At 46.3% G+C, this 20246-nt stretch overlaps 1 protein-coding gene across 2 annotated transcripts in view; it reads left to right on the top strand.

Moving 5' to 3' along the window:
* BMP2 (bone morphogenetic protein 2) overlaps window positions 1-20246 on the top strand; it is a 105004-nt gene that overhangs the window by 51025 nt on the left and 33733 nt on the right. The window contains exon 5 of one of the 2 annotated variants that reach the window (XR_003945724.2): window positions 15983-16111. Coding sequence is in view for 1 of the 2 variants with exons in the window: in XM_030236284.2 (XP_030092144.1) it covers window positions 15983-16106 (124 nt within the window). In the remaining variant the exon portion in view is untranslated. Of the gene's footprint in view, window positions 1-15982; window positions 16113-20246 lie in introns of those variants that run through there. The other variant, XM_030236284.2, reaches the window with a different exon arrangement.

Here is a 20246-nt window from a genome sequence, read left to right as displayed (position 1 = left end):
AGGCCCTGCTAGCTGAGCAGCTGTGGTGCTGATGAACTCAAATTTATGTGCTCACAGGGGCATCGGCCATCGCTGTGCTCATGTGCCTGAGGTGGTACCAGGTGAGACCATTACCCACAGCTCATTTCTTCTCCCCAGTTGCTTGGTCCTTGAATCCCTCAAGGAGGCCACCGGTAACTGGTCCCTGAGAGGCTGACACCCACACTTCCCTTTGGGATGTGATGATTCCAGCAGGGATCACCTGAAGCCCTGCCCTCAGAGACCTCTGTACTGTGGCAGATGGGAGATGCTTCCCAGCTGCTTTCCAAAGCCTGGCTCAGGAAGATGTGGAGAGGCTGTATTATCATTTCCCTGGCCACTGCAGGTGCAAAGAATTCAGTAACAATATTTGTTCTGGAGCCAAATTGCGCTCAGGCTGCCTCTGATGTTTGTTCAGTTGAGGAGAATTACCCAGCTCTTGGGCTGTGCAAGTCTCTGGTAAGAATTCCCAGACAGGGTATTTTTCTTCCTTTTATTTCATTCCCTTTTGAAACATGTGTCTAGACAAGTGACAGGCAAACGTCAATGGTTTGGTTGCATAGTTGAATCCTACCTGAATATTTCCTCCCTCTGGAGGAAAATCCATCTCCTTGAACGCACTGGATGTGCCCCAGTTCCTGGAAATTGGGCTGAGAGCCTCAGGAGTACAGCCTGTCTTGGGATCTTTTTATCGCCTCCTGGTGTCGGGAGTTCAAAGAGCTTGAAGCCATAGAGCTTTTGTAAATACTCTGCTCTTTGGGCTCCAGATTCTGTTGCAAACCAAGAAACAACCAGTAAGCACAAAATGGTAAAAAAATTAAATTAATATGTATATTACTGGCCAGCCCTCCAGACCTTAACAAAACAGAAAGCTGTTCTTAGTTTGAATTAAAAATGCAGCTTGATAACAGGAGAAGGGTTTGAATCCCCTTTAAAGCTCATTTAGACTTGGAGCTTACTGCCAGTAGCAGCCTGCCCTGGTGCCTGTGGCACAGAGCACTGCAAACATTGCATATTCCCATGGAATATATACATATGTGCATTTCCATTTTACTGGAAAAGCTCATGGTCGTGGTCCCAGGCTCTTTGCTGAGTTGGACAGATGCAGTTTGGCAAATCCACTTGATTCCAGTAGGATTTCACATGGGTTAAGTCTGTGGCTGGGCTGATGGCAATATTTGCAGTACTGGATCAATACTTACCTGCTATAAAATGATGACAGAGCCAAGGCTATTTACTGGAAACTGTTAATTAAGGGTGAGTGAAGGCACTCAGGAGTCTGATAGATTGTCTGTCCGTCCATTTGGTTACTTATTTGTTCAGACAGTGCTGCAGCTGCTCCTACCCCATGGGCAATGGACAATCAAGTGTTTTGGTAGAGTCTGTCTTATTTATACTACGTCATAATTTAAAAAATTGTTCTGGATGTGGGTTTTACTTTAGTACGTCCTCCTAGGAACATGCTCCACCTCAGCTGGGGCACTTCCCTCAGGTTTTGTTCTGCCATAGAGGTAGGAAGGGGGAGGGAGAGGTCTGGTTCAAAAGGCAGAGCTTTGGAGTGGCTCTGGTCTCTCCACCACACACTGGCTCAGTGCTGACACACAGCAAATACCTGAGCTGAGCCAAAGCACCTAACTCAGTCGGGGAGCGGAGGTTCACTGCCATAAATCAGATAGGAAAAGGGAAAACCACTGATTTCTGCCATCCAGCAGTTCATTCCTGTTCTTATTCTCCAGCTAGCCATCTATAAAAAAACTATTGCAAGATTTGACTCTTCTCTCCAGAGCCAGCAACATCTCCTGTGCCAGGTGGAGCAATAATTCAAACTAGGGCAGACCTAGGAGAGACTTAGATGGAGTTAGGAAGCAGATTCCAGAACTCCATCTCCACTGCACCTGGTTCCTTACTGCTAAAGGCTGAGTAAGGAGAAACTCAATATTGCTGCTCTGCAGAACACTGGAAGATCGTAATTTCCATTCCATTCAAATTTTAACATGAAAAAAAGTATTTATGTGGCTTGATAAGTTCCACGCGTCCTTCCCACCTGTTTCCATTTTAATGCAAAAATAGAAACTCTTTAGTTCATCTCTTGTTTCCAAGCTGGCAGAAGTCCCTTGGTCACTCAGTGCTATAACTTAGAGTGTGATGTAGCTCTGTGTCTCTGTCTAAGGAATGAAAGAAGAACTCTTTAGGCAAAGGGGTGCAGTGGTGCAAGACTGGTAATAGATGCCATAGATGGGCTTAGGCTGGAATGAGAGCCAGGTTCCCAGCTACTGTTTGGAAAGGACATCAGAAAATCTGTTTTTCAGGGGAAAAAAGATTATATAAAAGTTATGTTTCTGCCTAAGAAATGAATGCTTAGCCCAAAAGAATGCTGGTAACCACAAAGACCCTCCCAATAAACCTGTCCTTAGCTGAGTGTTTCTGATCCAAGGGAAGCCACTTAGCCACCCCAGCCTGAGGAGCCGCTTCACATGCAGCTTGTCAACATGGAGAAAAGTTCTTTTTTCAACTGTGGGGGATGTGAAGAATAAAATACTTCAGTGAATAATCCTGAATAAGGAGCAAACATTTAAACAAAGAGGCACTGTGGAATTTACAGACAAATGCATGAATTGGTCTGTTGTAAAATGGATGGCATTTTACTCAAGGGTGCGGTAGACACTTCCAGCCTTTCAAATTTCCACCAGGTGTTAGAGGCTAAGTGCTAAAGAAGATAAAAAAGAGAGATGCTAATCAGTGATGGGATTGGATCTGTCCTGAGAGTTTTGATAGGTTCAGGCTGGATATTCGGAGGAATTTCTTCAGTGGCAAGGTTGGTAAACATTGCAGTGGGCTGCCCAGGGAGGTGGTGGAGTCAGGGTCCTTGGAATCATTGAAGAAATGACTGAATGTGGCACTCAGTGTCACTGTCTGGTTGACAGGGTGATGATCAAGGTTGGCTCAATGATCTCAGAGGTCTTTTTGAACCTCAGTGATTCTGTGATAGGATGTGTGATAATTGATGCATTATCCCATCTCCAGCACACCTGGACTGGCTTCAGTGCTGAGATCACTGTTCTGCAGCTGGTGAAAGGCAAGGCAGCAGAATGGGGAGATTCAGCTGGACAGTCTGGAAGTCCCTGCACCTCCATCACTTCCCACCCAGCCACGTCAGACCTCCCTTTCTGTGCACAGAAACAGCAGCTCCAGCATGGCAGGGTGCTGATGTCACATGTGCAGTTCCTACTGCACTGCAGGAACACTGATTGCTTTTATGCTTTAGAGTCAATGAGAATAAAAAAAAAAAAAAGTAAAAAAGAACTCATTCTGCCTCAGCTCTTTGGCAGAAGAGCAATAATTTCAGTTCACACCCCCCACCAGTGCTCTGCTGGGTTACAGCAGTGCTGTTGCCTGCCATGAAACACCACAGCTGTGCTCTGCTCCGCCTGAGACAGGAATGAAATGTTCTCTCCTCCTCTTCTGTTTGCAACACGGGAAACAGGATTTTGGATTACATTACCTGAGTGGTCAACATCCAAATTATTTGTCCAGATGTAGTGCAGCAGGGCAAAGAATCCCACCCAAAAAACCTGTGGTGTTACTTCAAATATGTATCTGAGTATTTCCATGCTCGTAGCTCTCCTGTGTAGGTGTCTGGTGATTCCCACTGATTACATAACCAGATGTTTTATTTTGCTCTTGAAAAAAAAAAGAGATTCAACACATTTTTGTGACTTGTTAGATCAGCTAAAATAACACATACAATAACCCTGCCCTGACTGAATTTAATGCCACCATTCCCTGATTCAGGATTAGGTCCCTGTGAGGAAAAGTGGAAGTGGTTGGGACTGTAAATGCAGTCCCTCTACACTGGGGACACACTGATCTCATTTAGTACAGAAATAATATTTTTCCATGACCTGGATGTACACAGATGGTCCAGCCCTGCACAGTACAGGAAAAGCTCCTGCTGAACTAAGAAGAGGAAAATCAGGTTGAAAATTTGGGATTGAAATTGAGGTCACTACAGCAAGATCAGTGTGATTGGAAATAAGCAGATATTGCAGTTTTTCTTTGAGAAAAAGTTGTGATCCAAACATGGTGCTCAATTCTCAAGAGTCACAGCAAGAATTGTACAATTCCTGCAGTAAATCTCAGCTTCCCTTCCACTGAGGCTCTCTGCAAGCACCAGAGTCATGTTTGTGATACAGTTCTGCAATGGATTATCTGCATGTCCAGCAAACAGGTTCTCCAGGTGCAAAGTGGTGCATGGAGCAACACCCAGAGAGGTAACGCTCAGGAACTCCTGATAACTCCACGTGGCACCACAACAGAGCCAGGGCAGGGTCACAGTGCTCAAGGATGCTTCCAAACAGGGCTTTCAAGGATGAGGCACAAGCTGAGTCTCAGGTGAAGTTTATCACAAGTTTGGCCCTTCCTGCCAAACCCTGGGGCAGCAGACTGACGGGGAAGTGAGAATGACATGGGGTAACAGAGCAGAGGTGACATTTAGTGACACAAGGAAATGGCCTGGCAATGCTAACTGCCCTGTGGGGTTTCACACTGCCATGAGGGCTAAGCCTCCAGGAGAACTGGCAAAGGGAAAAATCTCTTCAGCCAGAGTGTGCAAGCAGGGCAGTTTCAGGTGAGCTCACTTCCAGTGTAGCTGAGAATTCCATGACAGGAGGGAGCTGAGAGCAGCACTGGGCATTTTCCAGGCACACCAAGCCAAGCTCACCTCTCAGCTCTCCTGCAGTAGGGCACTTAGGATACACTCTGTGGGTTTAGCTGGTGAACTTCAGGAATTCAGTGCCAGAGGTGTGCAGTTCACCTGTAAACAGGAGTGATTCTGTACCTGGCAACAAAAGGCACTGGTGTAGCTGAGTCTTTCTTACCAACCTGTGCTCCATGGTCTGCACAACCAACAGGGACAGACTGCGAGTAATAAACCAACAAATGGCATACCCCTGCCTGGGGAATGAAATACTTGACACACCAGATTGGCCTTCTTATCATTGATTTCTCCTACTTACCCACTCAATATTGATAACATACTCAGAGGAGTTCAGAGAGTTGTGCCAATAAACATAAATGCCTAAAAACTGTCTGCAACAAGGCTTCATGATAGGAGATGACAAAATAAATATATTTCCTGCAGATATAAGGGGTTAAAAGCTCCTTTTTGGAGGATGGGTAGAATTATCTGAACCTTCACGTTCACTGGAGGTCACTGGTGGGTCCCCTCAAGGCCTTGGCTGGTGTCTGCCACACATCTTTGTGTGAGAGTGGTTTCATGCATTACTTGGAACTGAGTTGTTGTTGAAATACTAATTTGATAGTGTTCATACATATTCTTAAACAATAAATAGTCTGGTAAAAAGGATGAACAGAGAGAAGAGAACTTTTGCAGATGATGCAAATGTGGCCACAAAGCACGGCTGAAAGGGTCCGCAGTGCCGAGTGGCTGGGCAGTGAAATGGCTGATGCAGGCCAGGGTCAACACAGGCAGAGCACGTGCACAACACTCACCCCCACTGTACTTCCACACAGATGAGCCCTAAAAATAACATGGAGCAAAGAGAGCTGTGAGGCCTCTGCAAATATCATTTAAAGTCCATCAGAAGAGACAACAATCATGTTAGGAATGACCTGGCAAAGAGGCAGGAACAAATCAGAAAACATCCTTACAGCACTCCTCAGTGAAACTGCATCTCCATGCTAGAGTTTTCTGGCCATGGAAACTCCAGAAGAGTTGGGCTGAACTGGAAAGCACAGGAAGGAAGCATTCAGGATGAGGAGAGATGGGCAACAGCTTCCACAAAGATGGAAAAATAAGCAGATGAGGAGCCTTCAAGGTGGAAAGGGATGACAGAAGCAGGAGGTTCAGTAAAGGTTTGTCAGATCATGACTGACACAGAAAAAAGCAAATAGGTCCCTCTAATTCTTAGGAGAACCAGGAACTGGCTGTTCGTTGGTTCTCCTAAGAATTAGAGGGACCTGGTGGTGCTGTCACACGAGAAGGTTTAAACCAACAGAAGGAAGTACTTTTTCATCCAAAGCATAATTAAATTGTGGAACTCATTGCCACAGGATGTTGCGGAGGCCAAAAGTTATAAATGGCTTGAGAAAGGGATCAAAAACATTTGAGGAGGATGGATCCATGGGTGGCTGTTAAAACACACTGGTCTGGAGGCAGCCTCTGCCTCGGGAAGTCCATAAACCACGGATTGCCTGGAGCGAGGAGGGTACAGCAGGGAGGGATTGATTCTGCACTGCCTGCATCACCTCCTGGCTATGCTGGGACATGGGATACTGGGAGATGGGATACTGGCCCATGTGGCCTTTCGCTGTGACACTGGTCAGGTCCCAGCTCTGCTGTCTCTTCTTACCTTAATTAAAAAAAAACCAAAAAGCAACCAAAACACAACCTGAAACAGAAGAGGGGGAAGAGGCAGCTCCAGCCCTCCACACACTGTTAGTAGGCAGCCTGGTAGTTGTTTTATTTTCTTTAGAGTGGACTTTGTGTTGCAAGTGGCAGGAAGCCATGAACCACAAAAATAAAATAATTCTAACCCTAGTGCTAAGTAAGGAAAACAAAGATGGCTCAGCAATTAGCAGCATTATATATGTTAGTACTAAGTAACAACAGATGTCAGGACTTGAGCCCTTTGCATTCCTCGCAATCCTTCGGAAACCAAAGCCTTTTGACGTTGCTATACATTATTGCAGTTATTTTGGGGCTGGGAGAACAGCAAAGGCTCTTTGAATGCTGAAATATGTAGGTTGCTAGGACTGGCTGGGTCTTACCTGCATGTCCCTCCCCATCCCGTGTCCCTCTGCTGCCTTCCCAGGCTGTGTGTGCTGTAAACCCTGCTCTGTAAAGACATGCGCTGGCCATGAGTCATTAGCAAGCATGCGAAGCTAATTGGCAAAATACTCATAAAAGATTTTGAAGGTGGGTTAATTACAATTCATTACACTGTAAACCATCCCCAGGCTATTGTTAAAAAATGCAGGAGTTTCAAGGTCCAGTATTTTATGATTCATTTTGCCATGCAGTGAAAAACAGACTCTATATCAAACTACATTCATTATAGTTAAGACCACAAAATCTTTATTGGTTTTCCCAACATTCCCTCCTTGTTATATGCATTCATATGGACTGCACATTTCTAGCAATTGGCAAGAAGGCATGAAATAAAATTTATTATATTTTCTTACCTTCTACTTGGTGCAACCTTAAAAACTGCCTGTTGTCTTTGCTTTACCTCTTCCCAACTCAATTTGAGCTGATAGGATGGGACACTGAAAATAAACAGAGCAATGACTGGGAGCAGCTTTGCCACACTGATGATTTAGTGTGACGAACCTGAATGGTGCATGTGCACTCAGGAACCTCAGCTCCAAAAGGATACTGGTAATGAAATGGAAATAGTTTCTCCATCTAGTATAATAGATGATTTTTTAAAAATTCAGAATAGACACATTTTTACCAGTCACTGGTATTTCCAGATGGAGGCTCTTGTAGCTAAACCCAGAATGCACCTTCAGAGAGACAAAGGTACCACTTTTCTTACATGAGTGATAACTCCCCACGTGCTCTGCTGGACCTTTGTCTCCTCAGAGCCAAATTGTCCGGCTTATAAAAAAATATAACAGAGCCTTTGACTATCTTTGCTGATGCCAGGATTGTCAAATACTAGTATATTAATAACTGGTATAATTCTCAATACTGCTGTGTTGAGAAGAATTTAATAGAGGACCCAGCTGTGACCCCTGTGGGAGCAAAGCCAAGTGCTGCTCATCAGTGCCACCTTTGTGCCCTTCTCCAGGGTGTTCCTTATCTCCTTGTGCTGGCTGGCACTTGGGCTCTCCTTTCAGGCTCAAATGGTGCCATTCAGCCAGGCTTTGCTGAGCTTTGCTTCTGCAAATCCAGGGGGGTCTCTCTCTTGGGCTGGCCCTGCCTGTGTGTGAGTACACCCAGTCCTGCTCTGCAGGTACAAATATGTCCTTCAGAGACTCGTTGTGGGCATTCCTGGCTTGGCCGAGCTCATTTGGGGGTTAACACATAAACATATCATTATTGCAAAGTAAATGATGGAGGTAGCCAGGGACTGTGGCTCTCCCCCATGAAAAACGTTGATGACATGGATGGATTTGGTTCTTTCAGTTAATATTTTACTTTTTGACTTTTTTGAGGTGATGGGGAGAGGGGGAACATGAAGAAATCTCTCACTCAGGCAATCATTGAATTGCTGGTGTTCGTTTTTTCTTGTTGAAACCTCTAAATCTTTCAATGAAACAGGACATTTTTGGAGGCAAAGTTTTTCATTCAATTGAAAAATGCTTGCTCCATTACGAAAGAATATTAATAGCAAAAACCAACCCAAACCCTTCCAGCCTGAAATTGGCCCCATGGGAATATCAGTTTGTTCTGGTAAAACTCCGTAATGGATTTATTGCAGCGTGCAATGTTTTTGTTTGCATTAACGTAGTGTGAAGTGATAAATATCTTGGGTTGGTTCTTTTGTCTGAGGTTTCTCTAGGAAACTGAATTTTCTTAAATGACACTCAGAACTGCCATATTTATTAGGACCAGGACTCTGGTTCCCAGCAGAGACGTGCAGAGAAGAGAGAAAACTGACCTGAGCACTTGTAATACTTGGCCTGGGTGTTTTGCCAGGCTCCACATCTGCTCTGTCACCTGTGTCTGATCCCTTCCAAATGATGCCACTGGAAGCTGTGACATTGGGAATGGAGCTCGAGGGGTCACCTGCAGGATTTACAATGGGGGCATTTTCCTACTGGGAGAAGCACCACATGGCTGTGCCTCTTGCTTCCCCTCCTGAAATGGTCTGGTGGGGACCAAGAGCTGACAAATCCCACTTCTTGGCATTGGTTTTCCCAGTACAGCAGCCAGAGCTCAGCTGGGTTTTCAAAGCTGGCTGGTGTTGGGAGCAAAGAACTTGGAAATCAGAGTTTCAGTGACAGTGATATTTATGGGTACTCTGACTAATCTCTGTGCCTGGGACCTAACAACCATATCCAAGAACATTAGCAAATATTCTTTTGCCTTGTTTTGTTTTGGTAAGGATTATAGCTGTTCCTGTTGCCTTCTCACCTGGGAGCAGCACATGGAGCAACTCCGGCAGCTTCGCTTTGTGACATTTAGCAATGTCAGCGCTGTCGCTGGACAGATGGAACAGTGACTGAAATGGAAACAAAGGAGGAACAAATGAGTGACCAAACTTTTCCAGACTCTCCCAGATATTTGTTTCTAGTGGTGGAGATATTTTGCAAGTGGCAGGTGTCAGTATTAAGTACTGAATTCTTCATTCTCCCTTTGGCCTCATTATAAACGTGGTATTTGTTTTTAAACTAGGCTGACCTTTTTCATCACTCCTTTTTAGGGTCATACCTCTGTAAGGCTCACAGATGCTGAATTTGGGCAGGACCTTTTAGCCACAATATAATCTACAGGATATAATATATAATACATGAAGCTCCAAAATTGCAGAGGCTCTGTTAAGAATACTGTGCAGAAATTGGGATTTTTGCCATTGGCTTGATTGGCTCCAAAATTATACCCTTGCTGCTCCTTGGAAGTCATCTTTGATTTGGAAATGATCTTGACAAGTGCTGTGATCCATTGCTCTCCAAGGAGATTCCTGCTACTTTATTGTTTCGACAAGGCTGTAAATAAGAGAAGAGCTTTACTCATCCAGTGCTCCTCTGGTCCCAGCTCAACTCAGAGTACTCAGCAATGGGCAACAGCAAAATGTTAATCAAATTCCTTTGAATCTCAAAACAAATGTTGAGTAGAGCTTCTTCAAGGCTGCAGAAAACTCTCCATGGGAAACTGTCAACATTTCTCTTTAATATATTGCCTCAACATTTGGCATCTGTGAATCAACTGGTGAAGGGTTCAGGAAAATAAATTTTTTTAGATATTAGGAATATATATATATGTGAGTTTATACACATCAAATGTAAACATTCTTCTATCTCAAACAGACATACCCCCTAGAAAAGGCTTTTCCTTGCCAACTATGTGTATGTATATGTGATATTTATACATGATAAGAAGAAAGTTTTCAGCCAGCTCCAGCTGGGAGCCAGTCACCTTCAAGGCAGAGCTGTTTTTCACTTGTTTGTTTAACAAAGTGCATTTTGACAAATGGGCTCTCCTCACCAGGAGCTGGACTCCCAAAATCTGCTCTGGGATGTTCTGCCTTTAGGATTGGCCATTCCTGTAGGTGCTTCCAGTCACTGCCATCCCTTAAGGTCTCTGGACTTTTCCATGTAGGTGTTTAGGGAGAGAGCTGGGCCCACCTGGCCATCTGTGGCAAAAATCCCATTGACCTCAGCAAACCTGGGTTTCACTCCCAGTCCCTGGAAGATTTTTGCAGATATGCAAATAAACGCTGTCCATCTCCCTTAAATAAAGCCTCCCCCTTTTGCACTGTCCATGGTATTAATCTCCAGTTCTTTCAGTCCCTGCTCTCATTCCAGGCCCAGTGGAAGGACCCCCTTAATTTGCTTCCACTGAAATTCATCCTGGTTGGTGGAAGTGCCTCACTGAAGGTCCCTCATATAAAGTGCTTCCTCCAGTAAATTCAAGGGATAAGACACCTCACAATTGGCTTTTATAACCTTACAAAGAGAAAAGTCTGGCTCAAAGCTGCTGACTTTTTCTCTAGCAGAGGGAGCTGCTCAGGGATGTGTGGCACTTCCCCTCAGCGAGCCAAACCCTGCAACTCAGAGCAGGGAAAAGTGTCAGAAATGGCTGCACACACGAGGGCACCACTGTCCAGCTGTGTGTGGCAGCACAGCCACCACGTTTGGAGCCAACAGCTTGCCAGCAGAGATGCCATCTTTGTCTTCTTTGACAACCTTGATGGGATCACTGCCATGAAGGCACCTGGAGCCCTTCAGTGGATTCAGGTGTGACCCTTCCCACCGAGAAGAAGGAGTAGCAACATGGATTTGCTCACCATGTTTATGTCATGAGGAGCACCTCCAGGCAGAGCATTCTTACAGCACTTCTGGACAAAGTCTGACAGAAGGCCCTTGCCTCAGCTCAGCCAGTGCTACATAGAGGCAAATAGCAGTGCTTGGCAGGCTGCAGATTTCCAGCTAGAAATCTAACACCAAATAGTTCTCATTCTCTCCTGCTCTTGACACTTGGCCTCACTCAGGACTGTTTTGTTTTGGTTTGTTTTTCTAAAGAAGGTACAAGAGCAGATCCTGAGGGGCCTCTATCTCCAATTCCCATTATGGTTTACATTTCACTCACTGGCAGACTGTCTCAGAAGTGTCCCAGGGTTTCCCCTTCAGATTTTAAACCAGCAGAAAGCAAGACAGCATGACCTCTCTCTGGTCCTGGAGCTGCAGCTGTAATCAGAAGCTTTATGATGAAGTTCAGCTGGAAGAGCAAAGGAGAAGCAAAAAAAAACCAACCCAAAATGCAAACCAAAACAGAGGAATGCCATCAAAGTCTTTCAAAGTCAGAAATTCATTTTACCTTTGTCAATGGCTGTGGTTTCCAAGGATAAAGATCAAAGTGCTGACCGTGGGCAGAGCTCTGACGAACGCCGAGCTCAGCCTGTGGAAGCCTGGCATCAGTGCCACAGTTAGACTGTGTCTAGACGGGCACGGGGTGCTCGTGCCAGCTTTGGCAAACTCGGCACCCGAGCGCTTGCATCAGAGCTGGAGCACCAAGAGTGAGGCATCCAAACTGCAGAGGGGAGAGAGCTATCAGACTCCAACAGAGTGCAACTGGACAAAGGAAGTTTAGGGAAAAAAAGCCTCCAAAAAAAACCCTCCAAAAACTCCACCCCCAGAGAGACAGATGCTGAGATGCACCCCATCTTCCAGGTTTTTGCATTGTGATTAATGTACACAGAAAGCTTAGATAACTGGGGGAAAGTAATGCCAAATTTTTATCAATACAGATGAGCTGGCTTCATATTTCTCCAGCCCTTTCATGTGGAAATGAGACTGCATTTGATGGGGCCAAGCCCATATTTGAAATAGCTCAGCTGGGATGTGCTTGTGGTGAGGGTTCAGGTGCCTGTGCAGACAATCCTACAGCTGGACCCTTCCTGGGAGCAGAGAGTGCCTCCAGCTTCCTGCCTTTTCCTCTTACCTCCTGGGAGGGACAGAAAGCTCTTGCTCCATGGGATAAACACACACCAAGCCTGAGCTGATGGACTGTGCAAGGGACAAGGTGGGTTTGGCTGCTGAGCTCCTCCACATTCCCTTGCACATTCCCTTACAGTACCCTGCTGCCATGTGCCAAAGGAGCAGGTGGGTAAACGGGGCAGGACACACGCAGGTTCAGCAGCTCAGCTTATTACACCTGGGGCCCTGTGCCTGGCTGAGCCCGAGGCTGTGCTGGCCTGAGGATGGCACACAGGCTGGCACAGGGATGAGCTCTAGAAGCACTGTGTGCTGCTGGACAGCCCCACCACCATCTCAGAGCTCCCCAGGGACTTTAAACCAAACATTGCTCCTCCAGCTTCCACCAGCCACAACAAGTTCAAAGAAACTGCAGATTGATGTGGGCAAACATGATCTCCAATGGATGGAGAGAGAGCAGAGGAGATATTTTCCCAAAGCAGCTGGTTTCAGCTGTGCTTCATACCAGGGAATGTGCTGCCCATTGTCAGGAACAGGGGTAGGACTTGCTGGAAACAATGAGCTCAGAGACCGTGCATTGCTATTCTCAGTCCTGCTCCTGACTCACCTGCATGGCCTCGGGTGAGTTACTCCAGATTTGTGCCTTAGTTTACCCAGTGGTAGTGGCAGAGATAGTAACAGTCTCACAGAGTGCTGAGAGAATTAGTTAATTAATATTTGGAAAACAGTTTGTGCCTTGACGTCTTTGTGCCTTTGCTTACCCATCAGTAACATCAGAGATAATAACTGTCTCATGGAGAGGTAAGAGGATTAATTAATTATTTGAAAAACAGTGTGAGATTCTTGGATGAAAGGTCCTATGTGAGTAAAACATATCATTAAAAACATCTCCTGGTCCTCTGTGAAGTAAAAATAAAGCTGTAGCTTCTTAGTCATTCAAATAATTAAACCATAAATACTGTTTATTTTAATCTTCCCTTTAAAAAATAATCTAATCTAGGCAGTGATACCAGCCAAATAATGAAAAATGTTTCAAATTCAGGAGACCTATCAATTTGAAGAGCTTGATTCTTAATTGCTTTTTGATGTCTATCAATGGAAAGTGAGAGCAATTGTATTTACTGATGCTGGAGCAGCTGGAAGGATGCCCACAGCTCCTCTGCCTGCACTCTCTCCTGGGCACAGCAGCTGTAGCTATGCAGGGTTTCTCACACTCTCCTATTTGACTTGCTAACCAACAGGGAGGTGCAGAACAGCCCATCTTACAGGCATATGCCAAAGGCAGCTTCCCCCAAAAACAGGGGTGCACTGAAGCAGGGCTGCAGGAACAACTTCTCCTCCCAGGAATGGTGGCAAGGAGATAACTGGACCAGGAAAAGGCACCATCAGCCCTCGATCCAGTCAGCCCTTTGCAACTCACACTGCTTGTCTCTCTTAAAGCTCAGCACTGAGTGGGTCCTGCACAGGTCCACAGGGAGAGAGACCCCCTGCAGTACTGACCAACAATGCACAGGAACAGCAGGACAAGGGATGGGGGTCTATATTTAAAATCATCTTTTATTTAGAGAAGTACATGCTAAATGTGAAAACCCCTCTGGGACTTAACTGTAAACTGGAGCATAAAATACATGCATCTGGCCCATGTACCTCTCTCTGGCTCTGGATTTTGTGCCTGTTTTTGTTTTACAAAGTACATAGGTGAAGCAGTGGCTTGAAGGATCACGTTTTTAGCTGAAAGGAGCCTCTTTTAAGGTGTAACTACTGCTGGGAACCTGCTGTGCTGGTCACCCCAACCACCACACCACAGAGCCTCCCCCAAGCTCCGAGGGCCTTGTCGCACCCTTTCCATGGCCTCCCACTCCTCTCTGCCCGTGGAAGATTTTGCAGCAATCACCAGTAGCCTGTGTGGGAATGGCAGGAGGAAGAAAGGATGTAATTGCCTTCTGAGCCCCAGCGCTTTCATTAGTTAAATGTCCTCCCATCTTTCCACGCTAGTCCAGCTTCTACTGAATTTTCATCAGGCCAGAAGAGGCCTTTAGGGCCATTTGAAAGCAGCCATCAGATAAAAGCGATTGGCACCCTCCTTATGCAGCAGGCAGGGAAGCAGACACGGGCAGACTGGTCCCACAGGAAGGAGAGAGAGGAGGGACCCGGTGACTCAGAGCTTTTGACTCCCAGCTGTCAGCTTGAGACGCTGCTCCAGCCAAGCATAAAAGCACATGGTTATCTCTCAGCTCATGAATAATCCCACTGATTTAGGCCATAAACTCCAGCATCCAGGCCTTCACTGTCTGACTACGCTCACCAGGAGTGAATAAACAGAAGTACAGGTCTGGATATTCCTCTTGATGTAGAGGAATGGCAGCAAATAGTAGTTTCCCTGGTTCAGGTTTCTAAGAGAACAAGCAATGGGGATGAAGAAGTGGCTTGGTCCCTGATGGAGGTCTCTCCATGCTGGACATGAGTGAGCTCAGCACCTCCCTCACAACTGTGTTGGATGGATGTGTGTGTGTGTGGTGCTGTCTGGTGACACTGATCTCAGTGGTGATTCCCCAGGAACAATGCCCAGGTGATGTGATCCCAGTCCCCAGGCTTTGCTGGAGGTGAAAGTGGCATTTGCACATAGGATGATACCCAGTGTCTTCTCCCAACTGGGGTTACTGAGTTCTTCATCCCTGTGCTCACACAGAATTGGGAAATGTCCTAATTATGAAGGAATCTCACTCACAATCAGAGATGTCCCTCGAAACTCATGAACCCAGTTCAGGGTACAGTTCACTCCCCCACAGTCCTTCTGGCTTTGTCTTTCTAGCACAGGGCTGAGAGATCAAGGGAAATGAATGAAGTTCCATTCCTGTTGCTGATGGGAGAGTGAGTGAAGCAACCTAAATCATGGTGGTGTTGCTACCAGATGGTCGAGCGTTGTTCCCTTCTATCAGGCCAAGTAACAGTTTCACAGACAAAGTAGAGAGGACTAGAGATACCAGAGCTTTTGAGAAACACATCCCATAGCTGACTGAAAAGTGTGGTTTACCTTCATCTGTTGACACAGGGTTTTAGCTGGATGTCTCCTGTTTAACCGTTCCCCAGAGGAGAAGGGTGGCAACTCTGAGAAAGACTCTGAACCCAATGAAAATGGGGTCATTCTGTTAGCAATTTAAAGGGCATGGTGTGGGGTTACACAGACTGGGAGAGGAGCTGGTGGTTTAAATAAAATGTTCAATAAACCTGGGCAAAGCCCATTTTGCTTCTATTTATGAGAAGCTTTCAGTTTGGTCCTTTGCAGCCGTGTGATCTCTCAGCTGGAGATGTGTGAGCTGAATGGACCAATCCCTATTGCCTAATATGTCCAAATATTCTTCCTGGTCTGCATCCATCTGCTGCCTCATGTCATTATGGCATGCTGACATGAAAGCAGAAGGTGTGAATGGAAAGCTACTTCTGCTGGCTTTAGCTCACGACAGCTCAGATATGGGTGCAATGCTCCCCCGGACGCTGTGAGGCTCAGCATGTGCTGGAACACATTTCTGGGGCTGAGCTTTCAGGGGGGCTCCAGGGTATAAAAATAGGCCAGGCTTCCCTTATGGCTTCCCAATAACTGACATTCAACTGATCAAACCTCAGTTAGGAAGGCTGGCCCTTGTCCTCACTTACAGCTCTGGGGTCTCAGCTCCTGGCTGGTTTCTGAACCAGCTCCCTCTGAGACAAGAAGTTCTTTAAGAATCAGTGGCCAATACTGGATGAAATTCATCCACTTGCATTTGGTTGCAGATTCCCCTAGCACAGATGCTGGAGTTTATAATCTGCATTTAATTTCCCCCTCTTTCATTTCCCCCCCTAGGAATACAAGGGGAAACAAAACCAGGAAAGGACAGAAAGGATGGAGGAGCCCCACTTGTGCCTGGCAGCTGGGGACTTGGCAGTCTGACTCCTGCTCCAAACCCTTCCTTCAGAGCTCTGCCTGACCTCAGGTAAACTGCACCACAGCTTCCCCATTGCTTAGAAATAGTTAAACACACCACTCATTCCAGAGCATTTACAAACCAGCAGGTGGGAAGCATCACCTTGAAGCCAAGCACCTGTAAAATTGCTTGCTAAGGTATGTGCTCCCAAATTCAAGGCATGGAAAACCCAAGGGTTTCATAACAAAACGTGGAAAACCCCCTACAAATATTCCAACACTCCCTTTTCAGGCCACACCCCAAAAGCAAGAGAGACTATAATGGACAAATCCTCCTCTGGCAGGGGGCCAGTGCCAGAGCACCCTTTGCCCAATCTCAGCCTACTCCAGCCCATGCAGGATCCCTGTGGGAAGAGGCTGGCAGGGCCCAGGCACTCCATGGCACTGTCCCTTTGCTCATGGCAGCAGTGCCAGCTCACGGTTAGCGTCTCGCTGTCTGGCCATGGCAGACGGCTGTCTGAACCTGGGACCTGGGAAAATGGGGATAACATCAGGAAAAAACAACAACACCTTACGTAGCTGCTGCTCCATCTCATCCCGTGCTGGGAGATCCTCCTTGCCATGGACTGAGTCAGCGCCTGCCCTGTGGTCCTCGGCTCTCCATGGAGCTGCTGCTGCCCCAGGCTCGGGGCTCCTGGCATGTGGCATCCCATGTGCTGTGTCCCATCTGCTGCCACAGGTAGCACTGGGAGCAGTGGCTGTTTGCACCTCTTTGGGCTGGTTTGGCCGCCTGTGTGGGTGTGAATGCAGCTCCCCAGCGGGTCAGGATGGAGCAACAGCCCCTCTCCAGGAAGGGCAGCTCCTTTCACTAGCTCCTTTGAAAAATCTCCCCAGATGTTCATGGCATCTTAGGTTACCACAAAGTATCTGCCTGGATCTGGGCTTTGATTCTCCACTCTGTAGCTTTATTCCAGGCTGGCTGGGGCAGTGCCTTTCCCTCAGAGACCACAACTGACAGTTCTCCTCTCAGGGAGAGGGAGGAATGGGGCAGTGGTTGCTTTTTGGGGGAGAGGGAAAAGGCTGTTTGAGGCCATGGGGCAGCTGCAGAGCTGGTGAGGATGATCAGGAATCACCTTTTTCTTTCTCTGGGTGGGATGGTGAGGTGGATGTCTCACCTCTGCCAGCTGTAACAAACATGGGGGGGCTGAGCTGCAGCAGTAGATGCGTCACCTCCCCCATCTGCTCTGCTGGTGAGAGTGGCTTCATCCTGCAAAATAAGCACAGAGAAGCTGAAATTGCCAAGTGGGAATTCAGTTTGTGTTAACTCTGAGAGCTGGCCAAAGAAGGAGAAAACATCCATCTCAGGAGGGTTTTCAAGATTTGGACACGGCTTCACGTTTTGGTATGTTCAAACATGATCTGTCAACTCCCATCAGGGGAAACAAGAGGAAGAACAAACAACTCAGTCTGCTAAAGTCAGGCCTGCCATGGTTAGAAAGTTCATGAAGCACATGGCTAAAAATAGGCTAGTCTGAGCCCACGATATGAACACAACTCTACACTCCACAACTGGATATTGTGGAGTTCCTTTCCCTCTTGTTGTGCTAAGTCCTGGAACATTAGGAAGTGAAATGCAAAAACAGCTCTTAAAAGTAATAATAACCCTCCTACCAAAATTAAAGCTCAGCTGTGCAACTTCCACATTCCTCAGCCATGTATTTGTGTTTGAGAAAATTCATGGTAAAGATTTTACTTACCTGAGCTTTGGGTGTCTCCATTATTAGTAGGCCACAAATGAATTGAGTGGATGATGCAAAAATGAGTGCCAATAAAATATTTACACCAATTCTTCATCCTGTGTGAAACTTCTTTTATATATATGTATATATGTAATATTATAAATAATAGGAATTATGCTCATATTTTGTACTAGGGATGTAAACACTGGTCCCAACAGCAGTGGCAAATGAACCACTCACATTTTCTGATTGCATAATTTGCCTAGAGGATGGATACATAATTACACTATAATTAAGTATAATAAACAGAGAAAATTATTTGAGAAGGAAAAATTATCACAGCCTCAACCACATCAGCCAGAAGCTCTCTTCTAATTAAGTTATTTTATTAAACAAAATGTTTTTAAGGTGGGTCTGCTTTGAAATTGTACATTATAGCCCATGTAATGTAATTTACTTTATAAGTAAAGCACAGCTTGTGTGTGGACAGATGATACCTGATAGGACTCATGAAACACAGAGCCACTGGGTCCAGCCCAGCCAGGTGCTGAGTCTGTCAGAGCCCTGGTCCAGGGAGCAGACCCTGGGTGCTGCTCTGGGAAATTGCAGCCTTTCATGTGCACTCAATCATGGGCTCTTGGTATGTTACTTGTTTGTTTGGGTTTCTTTCTGATTTAAGGGAGAGATGAGAACACCAGGTACTTCTGATGCTGTCACCCTGTAATGATACAGTGGAGGCAAAGGACAAGAGAAGAGGCAGCTCAAGCTGGCCCAGGTTGTTTGGAGTTGAGCCTTGAAGCACTATTCCTTCTCAAAAGCTTTACCCCCACTGGTGGGGCTCAGTGCTTGATGAGATCAGAAGATAAAGTTGGTTTTAATGCTGCTGTGGCAGAAGAAATCCAAATCAGTGGATCCTGAACTGCAGGACTCAGGAGGATCCCCTAACCTACTCCTGTACGTGGCAAGGGCACCACGTTTATTTTTTCAAACAACTGCCCCTACCACTCAGGGGCTGCAGGAGCCTTGGGGCACTACTCTCAGGAAGCTACTGCTCCTGTTCCCCACCACCACAAAAAATAAAAAACGTCCACCTTCAAGTTTCAGCCAGAAGATGTCTGGATACAACTGCCTCATTTCCCTTCCTCTTGTGAGATTGTGATCAAGCCTCTCTTCAAACCTCTCTCCTTAAGCTCATTGTCATTTGATACCGATCTCTGCTGGTTTCCTGGCTCTTCAAGGCTCCTCCAGCCTTGCAATGTTCTTTGGGAAGATCTCTGTGTAGCAGCAACCTGATTTCTTAGCTATTCCCTCCCTCCTTCAAGGTTTACTTGCAATCATTTATGTTTTCTTTCATGCCATTGCAAGAAATAGTGTAATTTCAGTAACACATCCTGTTGGTACCTCCTTGGGATGAGATTTAAAAATGGATTTGCATCCCAACATAGGAGAAATTCCCTGGACAAGGCCAGGTTGGATGGGGTCCTGAGCAACCTGATCTAGTGGGTGACATCCCTGCTTATGGCAGGGGTGGTGTTGGAACTAGATGATCTTTAAAGTCCCTTCCAACCCAACCAATTCTATTCTGTAATTCCAAGGACAATCAGGGAAAGAAGTAACTGTGTCCTTAAATATCAGTAGTGTACAACAGCACAAGGTCTTTGAATTCCAACTGCTGAACATCATGTTGTGAGAACATCTCCACATGCCCAGTGAAGATCTTTCTCCAGCTCTGCCTACTGCTCACCAGGGTAACAGAGCAGTGTGGTGGTCAAGAGGAATCTTCTCTTGTTTGGAATTTTCCACTCTTAAGTATTTGCAGAGCTTTGAACCACAAAGTGCTGTGGGTTATTGATGGATTGCTGATGTGTGGGGCTACAGGATGCCCTGGGGTCTGTATCCTCCTCGTGCCCACTTCAGCTCCTCTCCCCATCACCAGCACTCTCAGGTGAGCGGTGACCTGGTTTCAACGAGGAGCTGCCATGACAAGTCATGTGGCAGTCACAGATGTTGCAAACTCCAGCCAAAGAGTCATTCTCAGATGCTTGGCAAATGCCAGACCACAGAAACTCAAAGTGTTGTAAGATTCCACTTGGTCCCATAATGATGGGTGGGAAAAAGGAGGAGGATTATCCATAGACCTCAAAGTGTTTTACAAAGGGAGACAAATGCTGCTATTCCCATTTATTGGATAGGGCAATGACAAGCTGAGACTTGCACAAAGTCACCCAATTAATCGGCCAGAAAACTGCCACTGAAACCCATGTTCTGGTCTAAACAGGTTCTCAGACTGCCCTCATCACTGGAATATCTGAGTACCCTCCAGAGCACATGAGGAGAATTTGGGCATGTCCACGCTGGCCAAGGCAAACAGCTGCCTGTCCATCCAGCCCCCTTCCCAGCCAGCTGGACAGCAGCCATCTCCAGGTGGAATGCAGCCACTGACACCATCCTGAGCCTGGATGTAT

Source organism: Serinus canaria, chromosome 3 (assembly GCF_022539315.1).
Source record: "Serinus canaria isolate serCan28SL12 chromosome 3, serCan2020, whole genome shotgun sequence".
NCBI classification, from domain to species: Eukaryota; Metazoa; Chordata; class Aves; order Passeriformes; family Fringillidae; genus Serinus; species Serinus canaria.
The sequence above is the reverse complement of the archived record's forward strand: the minus strand, read 5'-3'. Positions and strand labels throughout refer to the sequence as shown.